At 56.7% G+C, this 22,107-nt stretch overlaps 1 protein-coding gene and 1 pseudogene across 6 annotated transcripts in view; both read left to right on the top strand.

Moving 5' to 3' along the window:
* Positions 1-22,107, top strand: part of TXNRD2 (thioredoxin reductase 2) — a 46,186-nt gene that overhangs the window by 13,413 nt on the left and 10,666 nt on the right. For 5 of the 6 annotated variants that reach the window (XM_075996806.1, XM_075996805.1, XM_012776578.3 and 2 more), the window contains exons 6-11: positions 642-720; positions 1,535-1,597; positions 4,202-4,272; positions 13,208-13,227; positions 13,991-14,082; positions 16,440-16,614. In XM_075996806.1, coding sequence (XP_075852921.1) covers positions 642-720; positions 1,535-1,597; positions 4,202-4,272; positions 13,208-13,227; positions 13,991-14,082; positions 16,440-16,614 — 500 coding nt within the window. Of the gene's footprint in view, positions 1-641; positions 721-1,534; positions 1,598-4,201; positions 4,273-13,207; positions 13,228-13,990; positions 14,083-16,439; positions 16,615-19,938; positions 20,693-22,107 lie in introns of those variants that run through there. The other variant, XM_075996808.1, reaches the window with a different exon arrangement.
* On the top strand, positions 20,243-21,438 carry LOC105877727 (chromobox protein homolog 3 pseudogene; annotated as a pseudogene).

Raw genomic sequence — 22,107 nt, 5'->3', positions numbered from 1 at the left:
GGGACATGCCCAGGCTCCAGGCCCACCACCTCTCCGCACACCATAGCTGGGTGGGCGTGGCCTCTCAGGACTCTGCCCAGCTGGCTGCTGCCTGTGTCTTTCACCCCTGTGGTCACATGTCCCAAGGAACCCGGGGGGCGGGCTCAGTGTCCCCACTGCCCCCCCACGCTTCCCAGCATGGTGGGAGCCGGGGGTGGAGCTGCCTTTTGGCAGTGCCTCTGTTTATTGCCATGGGTGAGGTTTAATTTGCAGAGGACGTGTCTGAAAATCTTATCTTTTTCTTTTTTTTTTTTTGGAAACAGAGTCTCACTCTTGTTGCCCAGGCTAGAGTGAGTGCCGTGGCGTCAGCCTAGCTCACAGCAACCTCCAACTCCTGGGCTCAAACAATCCTCCTGCCTCAGCCTCCCAAGTAGCTGGGACTACAGGCATGCGCCACCATGCCCCGCTAATTTTTTTTCTATGTGTTTTTAGTTGGCCAATTAATTTGTTTCTATTTTTAATAGAGATGGGGTCTCGCTCTTGCTCAGGCTGGTCTCGAACTCCTGAGCTCAAACGATCCACCCACCTCGGCCTCTCAGAGTGCTAGGATTACAGGCGTGAGCCACCGCGCCCGGCCCGAAAATCTTATCTTTATTCTGCAGAAAAGTGAAGTACTTTAACGGCATAGCCAGCTTCGTCGACAAGCACACGGTTCGCAGTGTCACCAAAGATGGGAAAGAGGTGAGTGCCCGGCCCAGCCAAGGGATTCCTCAAGGGCTGCTCACAGTCATGGGCGCAGACTCCAGCTTCGCCCACCTCGGTTTCCCTTCTCAGCACTCAGCGTCGCTGGAGTAGAAAGACGCTTCCTCGGGCTGTCCGCCCCTTTAAAATGGGCAGTTTGCGTGAGGTGCACGCTGGCCAGGCCGCCCTGCTGCTCGGAGAGGTGCAACAGGGCTGGTGACCCCTCTCTGTAGCACTTGCGGGGATCCAAGGAGACAAGGTGCCTGTGGGGTGCTTTGTTTTTGTTTTTGTTTTTGAGATAGAGTCTCACTCTGTTACCTAGCTCACAGCAACCTCAAACTCCTGAGCTCAAGCCATCCTCCTGCCTCAGCCTCCCGAGTAGCTGGGACTACAGGCATGCGCCACCATGCCTGGCTAAGATTTTCTATATATTTTTAGTTGGCCAATTAATTTCTTTTTATTTTTTAGTAGAAACGGGGTCTTGCTCTTGCTCAGGCTGGTCTCGAACTCCTGAGCTCAAACAATCTGCCCACCTCGGCCTCCAAGAGTGCTAGGATTGCAGGCGTGAGCCATGGCACCCAGCCAGGGGGCTTTCTAAACTGTGAAGTGCTTGGAGTTAGGACACCTCCCTGTCCCTCCCACCCGACTGACCCTTGGCAGGATCCCAGCCCAAGGAGCCTGGAGCTGCTGGCCAAGGGTGGCTGTAGGGCGTGGCTGCTGGGAGCTGCCGCCCAGGGCCCCTGCAGGCGCCAAGCCCCCAGCGAGGGACCACAGCGTCTCTGTTTGACCTGCAGTTTTCTCAATTTCTTTCTAGGCTCTGCTTTCAGCCGACCACATCGTCATTGCCACTGGAGGGCGGCCGAGGTACCCCACGCACGTGAGTGTCCCCCAGGCGTGGCCTCCCTGTGCCACCGCACCATCTCTGGGCTAGGGGAACCCACTGTTCACACTTGTGCATACACATCTGCAGCCTACACACCCTTTTTCCCATGCTCACTATCACCACTTTCTATTTTTCATTTTCGTTTGTTTTTTGTTTTTTTGAGACAGTCTCGCTTTGTTGCCCAGGCTAGAGTGAGTGCCGTGGCGTCAGCCTAGCTCACAGCAACCTCAAACTCCTGGGCTCAAGCAATCCTCCTGCCTCAGCCTCCGAGTAGCTGGGACTACAGGCATGCGCCACCATGCCCGGCTAATTTTTTCTATATATATTAGTTGGCCAATTAATTTCTTCCTATTTATAGTAGAGACGGGTCTCGCTCTTGCTCAGGCTGGTTTCGAACTCCTGACCTCGAGCAATCCGCCCGCCCCAGCCTCCCAGAGTGCTAGGATTACAGGCGTGAGCCACCGCGCCCGGCCACGCCTGACCCGTTTTTTCACTGTTTTTAACAGGGGTGATTACCTCCTGTGGGATGTGGGCCCCGAGCTGAGGAGGGGCCAGGGTGAGGGTGGGGCGGTGCCACAGGGAAAGGAAGTGGGGGAGCAGAGGGGTTTGGCTGAGGCCACGTCCTGTCTGGCCTCCCAGGGAATGGGTGCCGCCAGCCCCGAGCCTCGGTGTGAGCAGCAGCAAAGCCCAGGAAGGTGATAGGTGCCAGGCTGGAGGCCATGCCAGCCTCTGACTCAGATGCAGGGGAAGTGTAGGCAGAGGCAGAGCAAGGGGTCTCTGCTGCTTCTCAGGTGGGACCCCATGGCCACCTCTGTCCCCGACCTCTGCTGTAGTTCTGTGCTTGCCCAGAAACAGGGAGCAGAGGGGCCTAGGGGAAGGCGAGCACCTCTGGCCCTCAGAGCACGACGGGGCTTCTCTGCTGGCCGTCAAGCAACAACGGCAGCCTCCAGAAGGGCCGGGGTGCTTGTGCACAGAGGCGGGCCCAGATGGGCCGTGTGGCCCACACCGTGGCTACACACAGTGCAGCTGTGATGACACTGCACTGTGGTTCCAGGTAGCTGTGGCAGACAGGGTCAAAATGACCCCCTGCACCCGGCAGCTGGGCTCATGGTGGTTCTGCCTAAAGGCGGTTCTCCTGAAGTCTAGGGTCAGCTCCCAGGAGCCCGGCAGACACCTCAGCTCCTTCCAGGCACTGGCAGAAGTGGGCACACATATGTGCCAGGGCACCCCAAGGAGAGACCCTGGTTCGGCTCCCTTCCCCAGCGCCTCGTGGGCAGCTGCTGATGTCTCAGAGATCCTGGGGGGATGAAGTGGGCGTCCAGGTCCTGGAGGGAGCAGCTCGGTGGCCACATGCTCTCTCTCGGGGCCCTCCTTGGTGCCTGCCAGGGCTTGCTGGTATTTTAGTCCTTTTGACTCTCAGACCTTTGGGTTTTCCTTGAGCAAACCTGAGAAATTCCTGACTTTATTTTCTTTGCCAATTGGAAGCATAAACTGTTTGAGATCCGTTTCCTCCGCCAGTCCATCTTGCTCTCAAAACCACTAAGCAGGCGTTTGCCCTGGGCCTCCCCGACCGGCATGGCTGCTCTTCCTTGGGGGGTCTGTATGATTTCTGGGCCCAGAGCCCACCTGGGCCAGCCCTTGAGGGCCCACAGCTGGCCCAACCCTCAGCCTAGTGGCCCCTGGGGCCACTGCCCCTCCAGCCCCTTGGCCTCACACCCCGCCCACTCTCTCCTCCCCTCTGCCAGCCCCGCATGCCACCCTGCTGCCCGGACGCCGGGGGCTCCCCTACTCCTGATCTGCCACCCTGTCTTCACTTGCTGCTGCTCCTCGAGTCTGGGACCCTGGAGCCTGGGCACTGCTCCCCTGGTCTGCGTGCCTGTCTCCTCCCTTACTGGGGCCCAGAGGACTCCAGAGGGCCCAGCACTCCACCTGGGTGGCGTCTGCTGCCACACCCACCTCGGCCCATACCTGAATCCAGATCAAGGGGAGGGGCCCTGAGAGCAAAGAGGAAGGAGCTGCCGCCACACCTGCCCGGAGGGGTGTACCAATGCGACGGAGGCAGGTTACTGTCTGTTCCCAAGGAGGCCACAACCTCCTTGGCGGGGACAATAAGGATGTGGCAGGGGCTGGGCGTGGTGGCTCACGCCTATCATCCTAGCACTCTGGAGGCCGAGGCGGGCGGATTGCTCGAGGTCAGGAGTTCGAAACCAGCCTGAGCAAGAGCGAGACCCTGTCTCTACTATAAATAGAAAGAAATTAATTGGCCAACTAATACATATAGAAAAAATTAGCCGGGCATGGTGGTATGTGCCTATAGTCTCAGCTACTCGGGAGGCTGAGGCAGGAGGATTGCTTGAGCCCAGGAGTCTGAGGTTGCTGTGAGCCAGGCTGACGCCACGGCACTCACTCTAGCCTGGGCAACAAAGCGAGACTCTGTCTCAAAAAAAAAAGAAAAAAAAAGGATGTGGCAGGGACACCCTGCCCAGCTGTGTCCTGGGACAGGTCAGGTTAAGTCTGCAGAACAGACACCCTCTGGAGCAAGTACTTGGGACCGGCCAGGTGGAGCTCTTGTCCCATGGGTCCTCTCTGCCCTGGCAGATCGAAGGTGCGCTGGAATATGGAATTACAAGTGATGACATCTTCTGGCTGAAGGAATCCCCTGGAAAAACGTAAGGACTGCGGTGTGCTCAAAGGGGTCCCCTGCTTGTTCCCCAGAGTGAGCTCCAGGGCCCTGGGAGTGAGCCGGCCTCAGTTCTCAGCACCTTCTTCTGGTTCAGCGCGGAGAAGGAAAGGAAGCGTGTTGTTTGTGCCCTTCTGCGTCCCACAGCTGGCTTACAAATAAGCACAGTGTCTGTCACATAAAGCCTCAGCTCCCAACCGTGTTGGCACCAGGGGCAGGTTTCCTGGAAGACAGTTTTCCCACATCCAAGGTGAGGGGATAGTTCTGGGCCGATTCTAGCGCTTTACATTTATTACATTTGCAGCCGCTCCTCAGCGCTGGCACCACCGCCCAGTGCCACCTGAGATCGCCAGGCGGTAGATGCTCACCAGGAGCCGCAGCCTAGACCCTCACTCCTGGGAGGTTTGCGCCCCTGCGGGAGCCAAACGGAGGCGGGGCTCGTGCAGTGACAGGGAAGGGAGCAGCTGCACATGCAGATGGAGCCTGCTGCTCGCCGCCCTCACCTGCTGCTCCGCGGCTGGGTTCCTCACAGGCCACCCACCAGTGCTGGTCTGAGGCCCAGGGGCTGGGGACGGGCTGGGGACCGCACATGTGCAGGGAGCCAGCTGTTTGTCATCTGGGTCAGTCGTTGTCCTGCGTCAGGGTTCCCAGGAGCCCCGGGGTTCCAGTTGTGCCGTCAGGGAGGAAGCCAGGAGGAGAGAGCCCGAGATCTGTGGCCTCAAAACCACAGCCCGGTTGCTGGAGACCAGCAGGCGTCAAGGCACTAAGGCGCATCCCGTGAGCGGCTGTCCCCAGGTCCCTGTCCAGGTGGGAGCTGGTGGGATGCAAGGGGTGGGGACTGCTTGCTGGCAGAGACCAGAGAGGCCACGAGAGGGCGGCAGAGACCTGGTTGATAGCCAGGCTCGGCCGCCTGGGGCTCCTCTTGGGGAGAATAGTTGTGGAAACGTGTCCCGGAGGTGGGCAGGCATGTGCACGTGTGCCATGGGTGAGTGTTGTGTGCACGTTGGAGTGCGAGTGCGTGTGCCCCATGCTCTGCACATCCTTGTTCCACATGTCACAGGCTGTGTCTATCTGGGGGCAGGTCTTGACTTCCTGGAGCGGATGAACGTGGAGTGGCTTCCACTGCAGCTTCTCCTCCGGCATTGCGAAGGCTGCAGTGAGCACCCCCGTGGTGCGTCTGTGGCCTTCACAGCTGCCTCTCACACGTGTCCCCCAGTTGTTTGTTGTGATGACATGCACGTAAATTTACCAGTTCAACTGTGTTGTTGTTGCTGTTGTTGTTGTTTTTTGTTTTGAGACGGAGTCTCAATGTGTTGCCCGGGCTAGAGTGCCGTGGCGTCAGCCTAGCTCACAGCAACCTCACACTCCTGGCCTCAAGCGATCCTCCTGCCTCAGCCTCCCGAGTAGCTGAGACCATAGGCATGTGCCACCATGCCTGGCTAATTTTTATATATATATATTTTTTAGTTGTTCAGCTAATTTCTTTCCATTTTTTTAGTGGAGATGGAATCTCACTCTTGCTCAGGCTGGTCTCGAACTCCTGAGCTCAAACGATCCTCCCACTTCGGCCTCCCAGAGTGTTAGGATTACAGGCATGAGCCACCGTGCCCGGCCTCAACCGTTTTTAACCCTTTGCACTCGGATGTCAAGTGTGGATAATGTGGAGTGGATAATGAGAAAAAATCAAGCGAGTGCAAAGGGTTAAGCATACAGCTCAGTGCCATTGCGCTTATAATGCTGGGCAGCCATCGCCGGCCACCGCCCGCCTCCGCAAGTTTGCTCCGTGCAGAGCTGCAGGCAGCTCCCGCCCTCCTGCTCCGGCCTGGCAGCCCACCCCACTTGCCGTCTCTGTGAATGCGACCACTCACGTCAGTGGGGCACACGGAGCTTGTGCTTTTGTGCCTGGCTTATTTCCCTTGGCGCGATGTCCTCACGCTTCTTCCATGTTGTGGCGGGGGTCAGAATTTCCTTCTAAGGCTGCAAAATAGTCTATTGTTTGGACAGACCACATTTTTAAGGCTTATTTATCCATGGATGGGCACTGGGCTAGTTCCACTTCTTGGCTCTTCTGAACAGCGCTGCTGCGAACACAGGTGTGCAAATATGTGTCTGAGTCCCTGCTTTCAGTCTTTGGGTACATACCCAGAAGTAGATTTGCTGGAGCACATGGTAATTCTATGTTTAGTTTTTTGGGGAACCACTGTACTGTTTTCCACCATTGTATATTCCCACCGGCAGCAGACGAGGGTTTCAATTTCTGCACGTCCTTGCCCCCTCGTGGTGTTTTCTGTGTTGGGGACGGCAGCCCTCCTTGTAGGTGGGAGCTGGTCTCACGGACGCATCCGTCCCCAAAGCCCAGCCGCACCTCGTCCCACCCTCCCTCAGAGCCCTGACGTCAGCTGTCCCCTCCTGATACTGGGGGTCACAGGCGCTGCCCCCTCGGCAGGTCCAGGTCCCTCCCGGGACTGCGCCAAGCTCCAGCCCGCGTGTGGCCGGCTGCCCAGGCCCTCGGCTGGGTCCCAGGCAGTGCTGTGTCCTTTGGCCTAGTTGTGTTATTTCGTGCAGAAGATTTACATTTTTATGTTGTCACATTTATCTCTTTTTCCTGTTATGCCACAATTTCTGAGTTACCTGTTTGTGTTTGCTGCGATGAGTCCTCTTTCCGTGTGTTCACTGGCCCTGTTTGAAGCCGAGCGTGCGTGTGTGTGGACTGCCCCAGCGGCCGGGCCCTTCCCGCCTCTTCCTTCTCTCATCTCCGCCTTATCTTCCAGCCCGGTTTGCTTATCAGGACGGGATTCCAGGCCATGCAGGTTTTCTCAGCTTCTCATGTCTTTTAGCTTGTGTCATGTACAGATGGTTTAACTTTTGTTTTTGATGTAACTTAAATCTCTTTTACACTTAGTGGCTTTTAGATTTATTGCATGTTTGGTAAAACCCGCCCTACCCCAAGAGTTTTTTTTTTTTAAAGAAAGGCTCCTGTATTTCCCTTTGGGGCTTCCACTGGTTGGATTTTCTTTCACATCCTGGGGCTGGTTACCATTGTGGTGGGGAGAGGGAGGACTGCTGGGTCCCCCCACCTCAGAGCACTGTCCTCCTCAGGGTCCCGAGGCCTGCCTCGAGCTCTGGCCACCAGGGCTGCTCGGCTCTCACCCTGGCATCTCTTGGTGGGATTTGGGCGTGCTCTCTGGCTTCTCCGCAGCACTCTGTCCACTAGACCCATGAAGGAAGAGCCTTTTGTTTGTTTGTTTTTGGTTTTTGGTTTTTGTGGGTTTTTTGTTTTTTTTTGAGACAGAGTCTCACTTTGTTGCCCAGGCTAGAGTGAGTGCCGTGGTGTCAGCCTAGCTCACAGCAACCTCAATCTCCTGGGCTCAGCGATCCTACTGCCTCAGCCTCCCGAGTAGCTGGGACTACAGGCATGTGCCACCATGCTCGGCTAATTTTTTGTATATATATTTTTAGTTGGTCAATTAATTTATTTCTATTTTTGGTAGAGACGGGGTCTCCCTCAGGCTGGTTTTGAAGTCCTGACCTTGAGCAATCCGCCCGCCTTGGCCTCCCAGAGTGCTAGGATTACAGGCGTGAGCCACCACGCCCCGCCCTGTTTTTGTTTTTTTTTCTCTTTGAGACAGAGTCTCGCTCTGTCGCCCGGGCTAGAGTGCCGTGGTGTCAGCCTAGCTCACAGCAACCTCAAACTCCTGGGCTCAAACGATCCTCCTGCCTCAGGCTCCTGAGTAGCTGGGACTACAGGCATGTGCCACCATGTCCGGCTAATTGGTTTTGTATGTATATTTTTAGTTGGCCAATAAATAAATTTCTTTCTATTTAGAGTAGAGACAGGCTCTTGCTCTTGCTTAAGCTGATTTAGAACTCCTGACCTCGAGCAATCCACCCGCCTTGGCCTCCCAGAGTGCTAGGATTACAGATGTGAGCCACCACACCCAGCCTTGTTTTTTTTTTTTTTTTGAGACAGAGTCTCGCTTGTTGACCAGGCTAGAGTGAGTGCCGTGGCGTCAGCCTAGCTCACAGCAACCTCATACTCCTGGGCTCAAGCGATCCTGCTGCCTCAGCCTCCCGAGTAGCTGGGACTACAGGCATGCGCCACCATGCCCGGCTCATTTTCTATATATATTAGTTGGCCAATTAATTTCTTTCTATTTATAGTAGAGACGGGGTCTCGCTCTTGCTCAGGCTGGTTTTGAACTCCTGACCTTGAGCGATCCGTCCGCCTCAGCCTCCCAGAGTGCCAGGATTACAGGCGCGAGCCACTGTGCCAGGAGGAAACAGCCTTGAATGTACAGTGACACCTTTGTCTCAGCTGAGGCCACCCATGTGCTTGGGTCTTCTGTGCCAATCACCGGGGCCAGCACTTTCTGAGTCCCGGACACGCATGGTCCTGTCGAGGGCGGAGGCTGCCGTGCGGGGCAGGGGAGGGCAGCCTGGGCCTCCGGGCCCCAGCGGTGTGGCCCAGGAGGTGGCTCGGGCTCGGAGCTGCTCCTTGAAACCCTGTGCTCGGGACGGCTGGGAAGACACAGCCCAGATATTTCGGTCAGGAAAGAAACTACAGTGTTTATTTTCTTCAGAATAAAAACATTTAGAAGTTTTTATTTTGTTTTTTTTTTTGTTTTTTTGAAGCTCTTTCGTGTAGAGGAATCTAGGTATGTTATTGCTTAAGAAAAAAAGTGTTTGCAATGTATCAGTCACCCGTTTCGTTCTGAGCATGATTTATGTGAGGAAATGGTTTTTTTAAAAAATTAAGCTGGAGATATATCCCTGTACGAAGCTTCTGTGAAAATGCGGCTTTTGTCCGGTGCTGTTAATGCAAGTTGTAACAGTGTAATGTGGGAGTCAGTGTTTACATGTTACATTCCTCCACCGCAGTCAAAATAAGCCCGGAGGGTCTACAGTAGCATTTCTGTATTTTATCAGCTTGGGCTGGGGCCGAGGGGGAGGCCTCCACTCACACTTGGAGGGGCTGTTTCTGCCAGATTTATTTGCCTTATAAATATTCCCTGTGTTTATTTTAACTTGCTTTTAAAACGGAGCTGAAATTAATATGGACCCCAGGGCTGCTGGCCCGGCCTGAGTGCCGCCCAGAGGCAGGGGGGCTGCTTCCACCTGGCCCCGTCCAGGCGGCTGGTGGGCAGAGTCCCCGCACCTCCGCCTGTGATGGGCACCGCGGCCCCAGTTGGCTTGAGGATGCGCCCAGCCCATCCGGCCTGCACAGCCCACACCCCAGCACCCAGCAGGCCCGGCCAGGGCTGGGACCTCCTCCCAGAGGGCGTCTGTGTGGGGCCTACAGCCCTTAGGCCCCAGAGGCCACTCCACTCTGTCTTTGTCCCTAAGAGACCACCTGGCATCACGGTGCACCTTGGGCCTAGCGTGGGGAGCCCCTCCCCTTCCCTGGCACCAGGTCCCAGGGAGCCCGGGTTGGACAGACAGCAGAGGCCAGGTGTTCTGGCCTGAGCCTCGACGAGGGTGACAGAGTCAACAGCGCCCTTCACTACGCAGCCGGATTGCCCACAAAACGGGACCACACCTGTTGGCCAGCGTGTGCTGAGCCTCTGGTTTGGAACCCAGGCAGGTGACAGGTGATGGGTAGAAAACTCCTGGAAAAGCAGGAGAGCCACACCCGCGGGGGAAGAGGCGTCCTCCTGGCCTTGGTGTGAGTGGGGCGGGGCAGGGCAGGGCCAGGGGCGGCCCTGGGCGGGGCTCCAGATCGTGCGGCCTGGCCTCAGCTGCCTCACGCGGCCTCCTGCCTGGGTGGCCTGCCTTTCCCTTCCGTCTTGTTTCTTCCCTTCTGCGTGGGATCCCGACAGGCTGGGGAAGCAAGGAGGTTCTCGGGGAGGAACAGGGTTGGAAAGGCCACCACGAGCAGCTGCCCACTGCCAGCTCGGGAGGGGGTGCAGGGCACATGGCCCCACGTGATGAGCTCGGTTGGAGCCACCCTGCACTGTCTGTCCTTGGCCTCTCAGGGCTCCACAGGCAGAGCGTTTTCGTAATTTGGGCTGATTTAACGCCACCTGTCAGAGTTTGTCACAGAAGGAGGTTTAGTTTGACCCTTATGACATCCAAAAGCTGGCCAGGTACTGCAGTCGTTTTTCTGCCTTCCTAAGTGCAAGAGAAAAGAGGTAAATTTGATCTCAGGAAGGACACCACAGTTTGGATTTAGGAGGAATCACTGCTGCTTAAGGTTTCATTTTCTGCTTAACCTCCACATCCTGTCTGCGTGACGCGATATCCTTGTGTCCAGCGGGAGGGAGCACAGCGTCCGCCTAGGACTTGATCACCAGACTTTACAGCCCCTCTGCCCACCTTCCCAGTGCGTCCCTGTGGCTGAGACGTCACAGGGCCAGGCCTCAGTGGCATCTGTGACAGGGCAGCACACATAGGCTCCGGCCGGGCCCCAAGGAGTCAGGTGGGGCTTGCAGGTCCCAGGCAAGCCAGGAGCCGGCCGCCACAGGGCCGGCTGCCTCCCTGTGCCCACAGCTTGGCAGCCTGGCTGGCATTTCCTGCGCTGGCAGGAGTGCAAGTGGCCAGGTGCCTCCCACAAGACGCTCACCTGTGTGGGTGCTCCCTTTGGAAGGCGGGTCGGGGCTTCAGCTCGAGAGGCCGGTGGATTGCTCCTTAAGCCTGGGCTTCGTGGGCCTGTTAATGCTTTTGTTTCTGCTTCCTCCCTGCCCTCGACTGAACAAGAAAGTCTGCCCTGTGCTTAGGCTAATCCCACAGTAGTCGTGCCTCTTCGGAAAGCGTTCGCACATCGAGAGGCCCAGAGAGCGTGGCTGCCCGGAGCACATGTCAAATTGAACTCGAGGCTCTGGGGGTGGAGGGCGGTGACTTCCGGTGTGGGCAGAGCCCTGAGCTCCTGGTCTTTTAAGGTAGTGCTAAGTCCAGTGGTTCCAGTCCCCTCCCCCAGAGCTGGCCCCTGACTTTTGTGGCCAGAACGGCCACCCTCCTGTGGCCAGCCACGGCCCGTGCTGGACACTGCACTGCTGCAGCTGGTCTCAGCTCCTGCAGGCGCCTGTGTCTTCAGGGCCTGCCCTTCCTCCTGATCCAGAGGCTTCGGCGTCAGCCTCTGCTTGTGCGCAGGCGTTTTCTACTTTAGCGGACTCAAAGGGAGGCCCCTGTTTGAGTTCTCTGTCCTGCACTCTTCGAGGGTAAACATTCATGCTATTTGGTCGGTTGGGGGTGGGGCAAAGCGAAAACCAGTGCCGTCGGTAACCCTCACTCACGCAGGCGAGAAGGGGCCCTGAGTCTCCCTGCACATGAGTGGCAGAGCGAGAGATTTCAGCAAGAATGCCCACTCGGGAATGTGCCTGCCGGTGCTTGCCTTCTCCCAGATGTGCCTGCAGGGATGAGGCCCCTGTTACTTGGAAACAGCCCGCCCCCGTCCTGTGGGCTGCAGCTGCAACCGGCCCACTCCCAAAGGAGGGTCAGCTTTCGGGGAACAGAAAGCCTCTGAGATGAGCGGGCACCCTGTTCTCCACAGGGGGCCACCCTGGTGTCGCTCCGCTAGTACCTGCACGGCCTGGTGGGAGGTAGTGACCCATGCCAGGCCGAGTGTAGGGCAGGATATTCAAAGCAGCTGGGCTCTGTTTGTATTCCCAGTAACTCATAATTTCATGTCTTAAAAAAGGCTTATGCCTTGCACCAAATATGTCAAGTCCACAAAGAGGTAGGTTTTGTAATTTTCAAAATATACCTCTGTATACAGATGTGCCGCTGCACCTACACACACGTGTTTGCACATATGTGGGTGCTGTGCACACCCGCCGCCTCTTAGGTGTTGCCAGCCCCATGTGCCAAGGGGCGTGTTGCCAGCTGGGACCATCTTGTGCCCAGCTTGCCGTCAGACAGCGTCTGCGTGCCCCGGACGTGGCTGCAGCACCGTCCGTCCCCAGCTCTCGGGAGGAAGCCACGTGCCAGATGCTTCCCGCAGGGCACCTGCACAAGTATTCAGGGGATACACAGCTTTTTGAAATGGAATTATATCATTAGTACCTGCCGGGATTAACGCTGACACGGGGCTTATCGTCCTCACTTTATCTCCTCTTGTTCAAAGACTAACGGGGTGATCTGAGGAGCCCACCCACATGTAGCCGGCCCACTGGGAGTTCTTGCTCTGTGTTAGGATCTGTGCCCATTTGCATGCGTGTGCACGCATGTGCTATGTGAATGTGGGTAGGCATTTGAGTGTGAGCCTGTGTGTGGGCATGGGCATTATATGCATGTGACCGTGTGCGTGCACATGTGTGCGTGCCCTTGTGAGAGTGTGCATGTGTGAGTGTGTGAGTGCACGTGTGTGTGCGCAGTTGTGTGGTGTGTGTGCACGTGTGCGTGCATGTGCACGCATGTGGAGTGTGGAGTCGAATGACAGGAGGGGATTTGCACTACTGGGACAAATGTGTCCAGTGGCTCTGCAGTCACCATGTCCTGTGCTGCCTCCCTGGCCCTGCTCTGGGCACCAGCTCCCCTGGCCCTGCACCCAGGTGTGGCAGGGCTGGGCGGGCAGGTGTGGCCTCCAGCCTGGTTTTCCGTGATCCCAGAGTGTTCTGCTCTCAGATGACACTTTCCGAGGAGCACTCCGTGGTCCATGCCGTCACTTTCCTGCAGGGTCTCTACTCCCACCCTGGAGTAGGGGCAGGAGGAGGCCCTGTGCTTCTCCAACAGGCCTTCCCAACAGGTCCTGGCACCTTCCAGGGGACAGGTGCCACTTGTCACTGACCACACACCCACCAGGCTACTGTGTCATGTTGTGTGTCACAGCTAGAGCCTCCGAGAAGCAGGCTTTGTACCTGGGGGCAACCAGTCTGCACCGTTGGCCTCCTGCCCACGAGCGGACTGGGTGCCTGGCGAGAGGCCCCTCTCCGTCCGTCCCAAACTCATCCACAGAGGCACTCACCTGGCTCTCTGTCTTTCTCCGACAGGTTGGTGGTCGGGGCCAGCTGTATCCTTTGCTGGTGTTTGGGCAGCGTCCTGGGCCGTGGACGCTCCTTCCCTAGGCGCCCCTCACCGCCTTCCCTACTGGCAGGCGCTTTGCTGCCTCCAGCTGGGCACTTACGGGCCTCTGTGGGCGGAGGGCCGGGGCCCTGGGGACAACTTGAGCCTGACCTCTGGGGCCAGGGCTTCCTGGAGGCTCTTCCTGAGCCGCACACGGAGACAGCTAAGCAACTAGCGCAGACGAGCACAGCTGTGGGGCAGCCATGCTTGGGCCTGCTCCTGCAGAAGCAGCAGTCAGACACAGTGGGTCAGGAGAGGAGGCCTGGCGTCAGCAGAGGGCACGTCCGGGGGAAGATGAAAGCTGCAGGCCGCCAGCTGGGAGCACAGGTCGACGTGGCTGCCTTGAGCCTTGCGTGGCTGCAGGCCGCCAGCTGAGTCTGGCCAGGGGCAGCTCTCCATCACAACTCGGACCCTTCTGGGTCACAGGTCTGGCCCCAGAGGCTGAGGTTAAGTCCAGAGCTGGGACAGGGGCCCCGTGGAGGCGGAGGCAGAGGCAGACCTGGCCGGTGGTGCTGCTCAGGGAGCCCTGCTCGGGCCGGCACAGCCCCCATCCCCGGCCGTGCCCTTAAGGCGTGGCAGTGGGGGTCTCAGGCTGGGAGCCTCTTCTGGGGCCAGCTGCGGGTGGGTGGGCGTGGGTTGCCGGCACAGAGCCTGGGTCTCGCCCTGCACTTGGGATGCTCCGTCTGCTGGCATTCCTCAGCTGCACGCAGACGTGGCCCTGGAGTGCGCCGGCTTCCTCACCGGGATTGGACTGGACACCACCGTCATGATGCGCAGCGTGCCCCTCCGCGGCTTCGACCAGGTAGCGCAGGAGGCTCCCGAGCCCACCCTACGGCTCTGCTCCCCTCGGAGCGTGTTCCCGTCCACCCGCCGCCTAGGCAGGTGCGGGTGCATGGGCTGGGCTGAGGCTGAACCTGTAGGAGCAGCCCCCTGAGCTGGACAAGGAGGTCGCCCAGGAAATGGGAAAACACAGAGCAAGGGAGGAAGGGCAGCGGCGGACAGCACAGACACCCCTCCCGCCAACAGAAGGGACAGTGAAGGGACACCCATGGGACACCCAGCCCAGCCTCGCTCGTAGGCTGGGTGTCCCCACCCCCGTCATCCCGTTAGCAAGTGGCAGCATGTGTCACAGAAGTGTCAGCCTCACCTCAGTGACCCCCCAACTCTCTGCCACCTCCTTGCCAAGGCTCCCGGGGTGGGGGTGGGGTGAAATAAGAGGCCACGTGCAAACCGGGGTGAGTGGTGCAGGGGCACACGGGCTCCGAGCGAGCCTGTGGGGTCAGCTGTCCCGACAGCAGCCATGGTCAGAGGTCAGAGGCGCGGGCTCGTGGTGTCCACGCAGGCCCACGTGGCGGGCACAGGTTGGCAGTAGTCCTCACCTGAGTTCACAGATGGCGGGATGAACCCTGTGATTGGAGCCATGGAGATTTTCATTTTCTTTTTTCTGTTTTTCTTTTTAGAGACAGAATCTTGCTCTGTCACCCAGGCTGGAGTGCTATGGCGTCAGCCTAGCTCACTGCAGCCTCAAACGCCTGGGCTGAATGCATCCTCCTTCCTCAGCCTCCTGAGTAGCTGGGATTACAGGCATGCACCACTGTGCCTGGCTAATTTTTGTATTTTTTGTAGAGATGAGGTCTTACTATGTTGCTCAGACTAGTCTTGAACTCCTGGCCTCAAGTGATCCTCCCATCTCAGCCTCCCACAGTGCTGGGATTACAGGTGTGAGCCACTGTGAGCGGCCTGAGATTTTCTTTTTCTTTTTTCCTTTGAGACAGAATCTCACTCTGCCAGCCCACGTAGAGTGCAGTGGTGTCATCAGCTCATTGTAACCTCGAACTCCTGGGCTCACACTCCAAGGCTCTGCCTTGGCCACATAGAGTGTTAGGAGATTACAGGTGTGAGCCACTGCACCTGGGTCACTTTTTTTTTTTTTTAACTAAAAACTCTTTTAGAAAAAGTTGCCTGGTAAAATTGAACTTTGAGTTGTCATGGGGCAGGGAGTCAAACACCCCATGACCCCCACAGAGGAAGACCCGTTGCGTGGAGGGCTGCTAGGTCTGCAGCGCCCTGGCCGGGTCCGCAGTTGGCCCTCAGCTCACAGAGGCCGGTGAGGGCACCCTCAGGCAGGGGGGCTGGACCTGCTGTCTTCAGACCCCTGACTCCACCTCCAGTTTGGGCCGACTCAGAGACGTGTCCCTCTGTCCTGCGCACCCTAAAACCGTGGCACGCAGCTGTCACCTCCCTCAGTGCACAAGCACAGAGGCCCTGCGGTTAGGACACGGAGTCTGGGAAGGCCTCTGGGGTGCTGGCGGTGGGCGGAGGAGGCTGTGCAGCCTGACACAGGTGAAGATGAGACCGGAGGGGGCGGGGCCTGCAGGGGTGAGGGCTGTGCCAGGGCGGAGGCTGCCCGATGGGAACACAGGAGGACGTTAGGCTGGGAGGCGATGGCCCCGCTGTCCCTGAGCAGGCCTGCTGGTTCCCCTCTAGGGACGAGGACGTCAGAGCCCAGAGGGACGTGGGAGGGACCTGCACCCTGCACAGTGGGGCCTGCGCCAGGGATGCCCGGCCGCCATCCTCGCAGGCTGGGGAGGACCTGCGCACTCGGCCCAGAGCTCGCTGGCTCGCCTGGATGGGTGTCAGAGAATTTAAGTGGTGACTGTTTACTTCCTCCTGACATTGCTGGACTGTGTGAACCCCCAGTGTCCTGGCGAACTGGGGCCCCGTCTGCAGCTGGGCAGAGGCACGGGGCCTACTGGGGGACAGGCAGGAGGAGCACCTCCTCTGGGGCCGTGCCCACACCTGCCGCTCGTGTTTCCAGGTGGGGCAGAGGGCCGTAGCTGGACCAGGCAGAGCCCTAGGGGAAGGAAGTGCTTCTGTGCCACTGGATTTAGGGGGACGCAGGGAATTGGCACCTAGAGAAGCACCCACCGGCCAAGCAAGTCCTGACCAAAGGGCCCAGGGCTGTGGATTCGGCTGAGAGCGGGGCCGCACTCTCCACAAAGGATGGGGCAGTGGGCACCCGCCTTCTCCTCCACGGAGACCCTGTGGCCTCCTCACCGGGGCCTTCGAGAGCAGGCAGGGGCAGGGGGCCCCGCGCTGTCGGTGCTGGTGACCTCACTGCCACCTGGTCCTCACAGCTTGTCCTCTGGTGTCTTGCAGCAAATGTCCTCCCTGGTCACAGAGCACATGGCATCTCATGGCACCCGGTTCCTGAGGGGCTGCACTGCCTCCCGAGTTAGGAGGCTCCCGGCTGGCCGGCTCCAGGTGACCTGGGAGGACCGCACCTCTGGCAAGGAGGACATGGACACCTTTGACACCGTCCTGTGGGCCATAGGTAAGCGTGCGCCGAGCCACACACCGCCCTGTCTCTGGTCTCTGCGAGGTGTGCGGGGTCCGGCAGAACCTTGTTTCCCTGCGACGGACACTTCACGCCACTTCCCGCCATCTCTTGGGGATACCCCATACTCTGGCCCCCAGCAGGCTGGCCGCCCCAGGACCTTCTAGAAACGCAAACCAAAGATGAACCAGCCAGGTGTCACCGCTGAGCAAAGAAGACTAGTTAGTCCTCATGTCTTAGTAGAATGTTTATTACGGTTTCCATGCATAAATCCCTTGTGTTTCCTACTAGGTTTAAGCCTTGGTTTGTTTTTTCTTTAGCATAATACGTATTTTGAATTACAGCTTTAAGCTACTTGTTTTTAACCCAAAAGTGATATAGATTTTAACAGTTGTTAAATTGTGCTAATGTACACCTAACAAATTTCACCATTTTAAGCATTTTTAAATGCACAACTCAGTGGCAGTGAGCACACCCACAGGCTGTGCGGCCGTCCCCACCGTCTGTCTCCAGAACTCTTTCATCTTCTGAAGCTAAAACTCTGTCCCTGTTAAAGAATAGCTCCTGGCCAGGTGCGGTGGCTCACGCCTGTAATCCTAGCTCTCTGGGAGGCTGAGGAGGGTGGATTGCTCAAGATTAGGAGTTTGAAACCAGCCTGAGCAAAAGCGAGTCCCCGTCTCTACTATAAATAGAAAGAAATTAATTGGCCAACTAACATATATAAAAAAAATTAGCCGGGCATGGTGGTGCATGCCGGTAGTCCCAGCTACTCGGGAGGCTGAGGCAGGAGGATCGCTTGAGCCCAGGAGTTTGAGGTTGCTGTGAGCTAGGCTGACGCCATGGCACTCACTCTAGCTTAGGCAACAAAGCGAGACTCTGTCTCAAAAAAAAAAAAAAAGAAAAAAAAGAAAAAATTACCTGGGCATGGTGGCACATGCCTGTAGTCCCAGCTACTGGGGAGGCTGAGGCAGGAGGATCCCTTGAGCCCAGGAATTTGAGGTTGCTGTGAGAAAGGATGACGCCACGGCACTCGTTCTAGCCTGGGCAACAAAGCGAGACAATGTCTCAAAAAAAAAAGAATAGTTCCTCACCCCCTCCCCAGACCCGAGGAGCCACCACTCTATTTTCTGTCTCAATGAATTTGATGACTCTAGGGACCTCTTAAGCAAATCATGCAGTATTTTTCCTTTTGTGACCGGCTATTTCGCTGAGCAAAATGTCCTCAGAGTTCACCATGTTGTAGCATGTATGAGAATTCCCTTCCTTTTTAAGGCTGAATAATTTTGTTTACCCACTCATCTGTCGATAGACACTTGGGTTACTTCCACCTTTTGGCTATTGCAAATAATGCTGCTATCAGCACGGGTGTGCACAAGCTAGCTGTTTTCAACGTGTAAAAATGATGCAGATGTTCAAGGTTCTGACTGGCTTTTTTTTTTTTTTTTTTTTTTGAGACAGAGTCTCACTTTGTTGTTGCCCGGGCTAGAGTGAGTGCCGTGGCATCAGCCTAGCTCACAGCAACCTCAATCTCTTGGGCTCAGGCGATCCTCCTGCCTCAGCCTCCCGAGTAGCTGAGACTACAGGTATGCGCCACCATGCTCGGCTAATTTTTTCTATATATATGTTAGTTGGCCAATTCATTTCTTTCTATTTTTAGTAGAGATGGGGTCTCACTCTTGCTCAGGCTGGTTTCGAACTCCTGACGCTGAGCGATCCCCCACCTCGGTCTCCCAGAGTGCTAGGATTACAGGCGTGAGCCACCACGCCCGGCCTGACTGGCCTTTTTGTGGCTTGCAGTACCCGCCAGTGGGTCACTCTGGGCTCTACAGGCTGTCATGTGCTAGGAGTGGGCATCTCACTGGCCTTTCCAGGAGTCACACTTCGAAGGATTCCAAAGGTGGCGTCCAGTGCGGGGCAGAGGCCTTGGGCCTTCTCCAGCCAGGTGTGGGCCAGTGGCCTCTTACTGGGGCTCACCCTCCTGCCCTCTGTCACGTGCGGGTCCCATGCTTTGCAGGTGGAGGCCGAGCAGATGTAGCCGTGGCTGACCCCGCTGGACACCCTGCCTCTCTGGCTGGGCCCCCTAAAGACAAGGGTGGGAGTGTGGCCTCAGCTGGAGGAGACCCCTGCTCCAGCCAGGCTGTCTGAGGGGCCTGGGGAGGCCAGCCCAGACGCTGTCTTGGCCAGGCCTGCTGATAGGCTTCCAGCAGAGGCCACTGCGCATGGCTCCCGCGAGGAGGCCTAAGGTTTGCACCTGCCAGGACGTCCTGCCGTCCCGGCCCCTGCGTCATCTAGATTTGGTTGCTCATTTTTACCTACCCTTCCTGTCACCTTGAATGTTGGCGACGGGTACAACGAAGGCGCTGGTTTCTCTTGGCACTTCTGGTTCTCTGGGGCCTCTCGGCACTGAGCCTGGGCAGTCATCCGCCCGCTGTGAGCCTGCGCCGGGAACCCCACCCCTCTCCCCTGTCCTGTGCCCCTCCCTCGACCGCGTGTCCTTGCTGAGCACCCAGAGGGGCTGTCCCGTCAGTGTCTGCTGAGCTTGTTGGCGGGTGCGGAGTCCCCTGGGGCTCCCGGAGGAGCGAGCCTCGTCTCAGAGCGTCCCTTCTGCAGACGCTGCCCAGAACAAGGGGGGCCGGAAAGGAAACCGAGTCTAGGGGAGCTGGGCCCTTTGCTCTTGTGTAGCGGATACGAGAACAGGTTTGCGGGGGAAGGATCTGAGATGGCCCAGGGTGAACTTGGGGCCTCGTGAACCACAGTGGGTCGGTTACTAGGAGGAATGTTCTTGTGGAAGTAGATGGTGATTTTTGTTGTTGTTTTTTGAGACAGAGTCTCGCTTTGTTGCCCAGGCTAGAGTGAGTGCCATGGCGTCAGCCTAGCTCACAGCAACCTCAAACTCCTGGGCTCAAGCGATCCTCCTGCCTCAGCCTCCTGAGTAGCTGGGACTACAGGCATGCGCCACCATGCCCGGCTAATTTTTTATATATATGTTTTTAGTTGGTCAATTAATTTCTTTCTATATTTAGTAGAGACAGGTTCTCGCTCAGGCTGGTTTCGAACTCCTGACCTCGATCAATCCACCAGCCTCAGCCTCCCGAGTAGCTGGGACTACAGGCATGTGCCCCATGCCTGGCTAATTTTTTCTATATATATTAGTTGGCTAATTAATTTCTTTCTATTTTTAGTAGAGATGGGGTCTCGCTCTTGGTCATGCTGGTTTCGAACTCCTGACCTCGAGCAATCCTCCTGCCTCGGCCTCCCAGAGTGCAGGGATTACAGGCATGAGCCACCGCGCCCGCCTAAGGAGGACATTTTTTATTGCAGACTTGAAGAGCTATTATTCACCGCCTCTGAGCTGCTCCGGGTCTCGGGTCCACAGCGTCCCTCCCTTCTGTTTTTAAACGTCCATGAGAGCCCAACTTGTGTGGACTCAGGACTTGCTGCTCGAGAAGGGCAGGGTATTTCATTTCAACCTCCTGGAGCGGATCTCCTTTTCTGCAAGCAGAGACAGTGCTTGGTCCGAGGCTTATCAGCACGAGCCAGCAGAAAACATCCCCAGCGGTGAACCTGGGAAGTGGCTCCTGCACTTTTGCAGAACCTGGCTCTCGAGCAGCAGTGCAGTCAGCACATGCCCGCAGCCCCAGGGTGCCTGCCAGAAACCCCTGCCGCCCTTGGGAATCAAGGTCAAAGGCCAAGGACTGTGAAAAGCTTCCAACCCCAGCATCAATCAGGCAGGGCAGACTATCTGGGCGATGTTCTTTTTGAAAATACAAAAAAAATAAAACAGACTCCCAGTGGGGGAGGGTGGGCGTATGCGCCACAGCCCCTGCCAGCCCCCCCCCCCCGGAAGCTGGGAGGACCCCAGGCTCCTCGGGAGCACAGCCCTGGCCCCCCGCGCCCTGCCATCGCTGTGGGCCGGTGGGTGGCGTCTGGCCACTCGGCCAGCTCCTCTGTCCAGAGGCGGAGCAAGGGCCCCTATATCCATGGGGGGTCCAGAGAGATGTCAGGGGACAAAAGACGAAGGCTGGGGCTCAGGATTGCCTGAGCCCAGGAGTTTGAGGTTGCTGTGAGCTAGGCTGACGCCATGGCACACTCTAGCCTGGGCAACAAAGCGAGACTCTGTCTCCAAAAAAAAAAAAAAAAAAAAAAAGACCTCCAATAAAACTACATTGCAAAAAATAGGAAAGAAACAGAATGAGAAGAGTAAAAAGATCGAAGAGGCAGAGCCTGAAGAATTTGTGACGGAAAAAGTACTGGATCGAAGTGTAGTAAATGGGAAAGTGGAGTGTTTCCTGCAGTGGAAGGGATTTGCAGATGCTGACAGTACTTGGGAACCTGAATTAAATTCAGATTGTCCAGAGTTAACTGAAGCATTTCTTAATTCTCAAAAAGCTGGTAAAGAAAAAGATGGTACGAAAAGAAAATCTTTATCTGACAATGAATCTGACGATAGCACAGCAAAGAAGAGACGCTGCTGACAAGCCAAGAGGCTTTGCCAGAGGTCTTGATCCTGAAAGAACAGTTGGCCCCACGGACAGCAGTGGAGAATTAATGTTTCTTATGAAATGGAAAGACTCAGATGAGGCAGGTTTGGTGTGGCAAAAGAGGCAAATGTGAAGTGTCCTCAAGTTGTGATTGCTTTTTATGAAGAGAAACTAACTTGGCATTCTTGTCCAGAAGATGAAGCTCAATAATTGTTTGCATTGCTTTGTATGTGTATGTATGTATGTATATATATATACATATATATTTATATGTAAAATCTGAGTCTTGGTTTTTGGTTTACTAGTGTGAAGAAATAACTAATAAATCAAGTTTGATACACTTGTTTTGAAAAAATAAAAATAAATGAAAACAGAAGGGGAGGATGCCTCCGTGCCCTACAGACTCACGGACAGGCCAGGTGCTGCTCGGGGCTCCCGTGTGGCACCGAATGCTGGCGCAGCCCACATGCCCAGCCGCAGCCCTGTGGATGTTGGCATCCAGACTTGGGCCCTGCAGCCTGGAAGTGGAGGAGGCTGGAGCCCCTTCCTCGGCAGCCTTGATCTCCAGCGGTGGATTAAGTGAGTTAGCAGTTAGAGCAGTTAATTGCTGTGCAGGCCGGGCTCATTGTTTGTCTGTGAATCACCCGCCCACACCAGGTGTCTCAGATAATAGACTGGGAACTGCAGGGAGGAGGATTTCCTGTCTGCAGATGTGCCGATTACAGTGCTGAGTGAAGACAGTCAGCCTGGCTGCTGGGCTCCAATCCGCTGGAGTTAACCAGTTGTGGCCCGAATCCCCAGGTTGGGGCGTCTGAGCAGACGCCTCCCCTCATAGAGGCTTCTAGGCTTCAGCTGAGCTTAGGTTTGGCTTTAAGGGATGGACAGACGGACTTCCTCTGGGTCACAGCCATGGGACACCAGGCGTTGCGATTGTCACATGCGCCTGGGCATCCGTCTGCGGGGCCTGTTCCTGTGCCACAGGAGTCCCCCACAGTGAGGGGGTGGCGGG

This window comes from Microcebus murinus, chromosome 22 (genome assembly GCF_040939455.1).
Source record: "Microcebus murinus isolate Inina chromosome 22, M.murinus_Inina_mat1.0, whole genome shotgun sequence".
Classification (NCBI taxonomy): domain Eukaryota; kingdom Metazoa; phylum Chordata; class Mammalia; order Primates; family Cheirogaleidae; genus Microcebus; species Microcebus murinus.
Note: the sequence above shows the minus strand (reverse complement) of the source record. Positions and strands in the feature narration are given on the sequence as shown.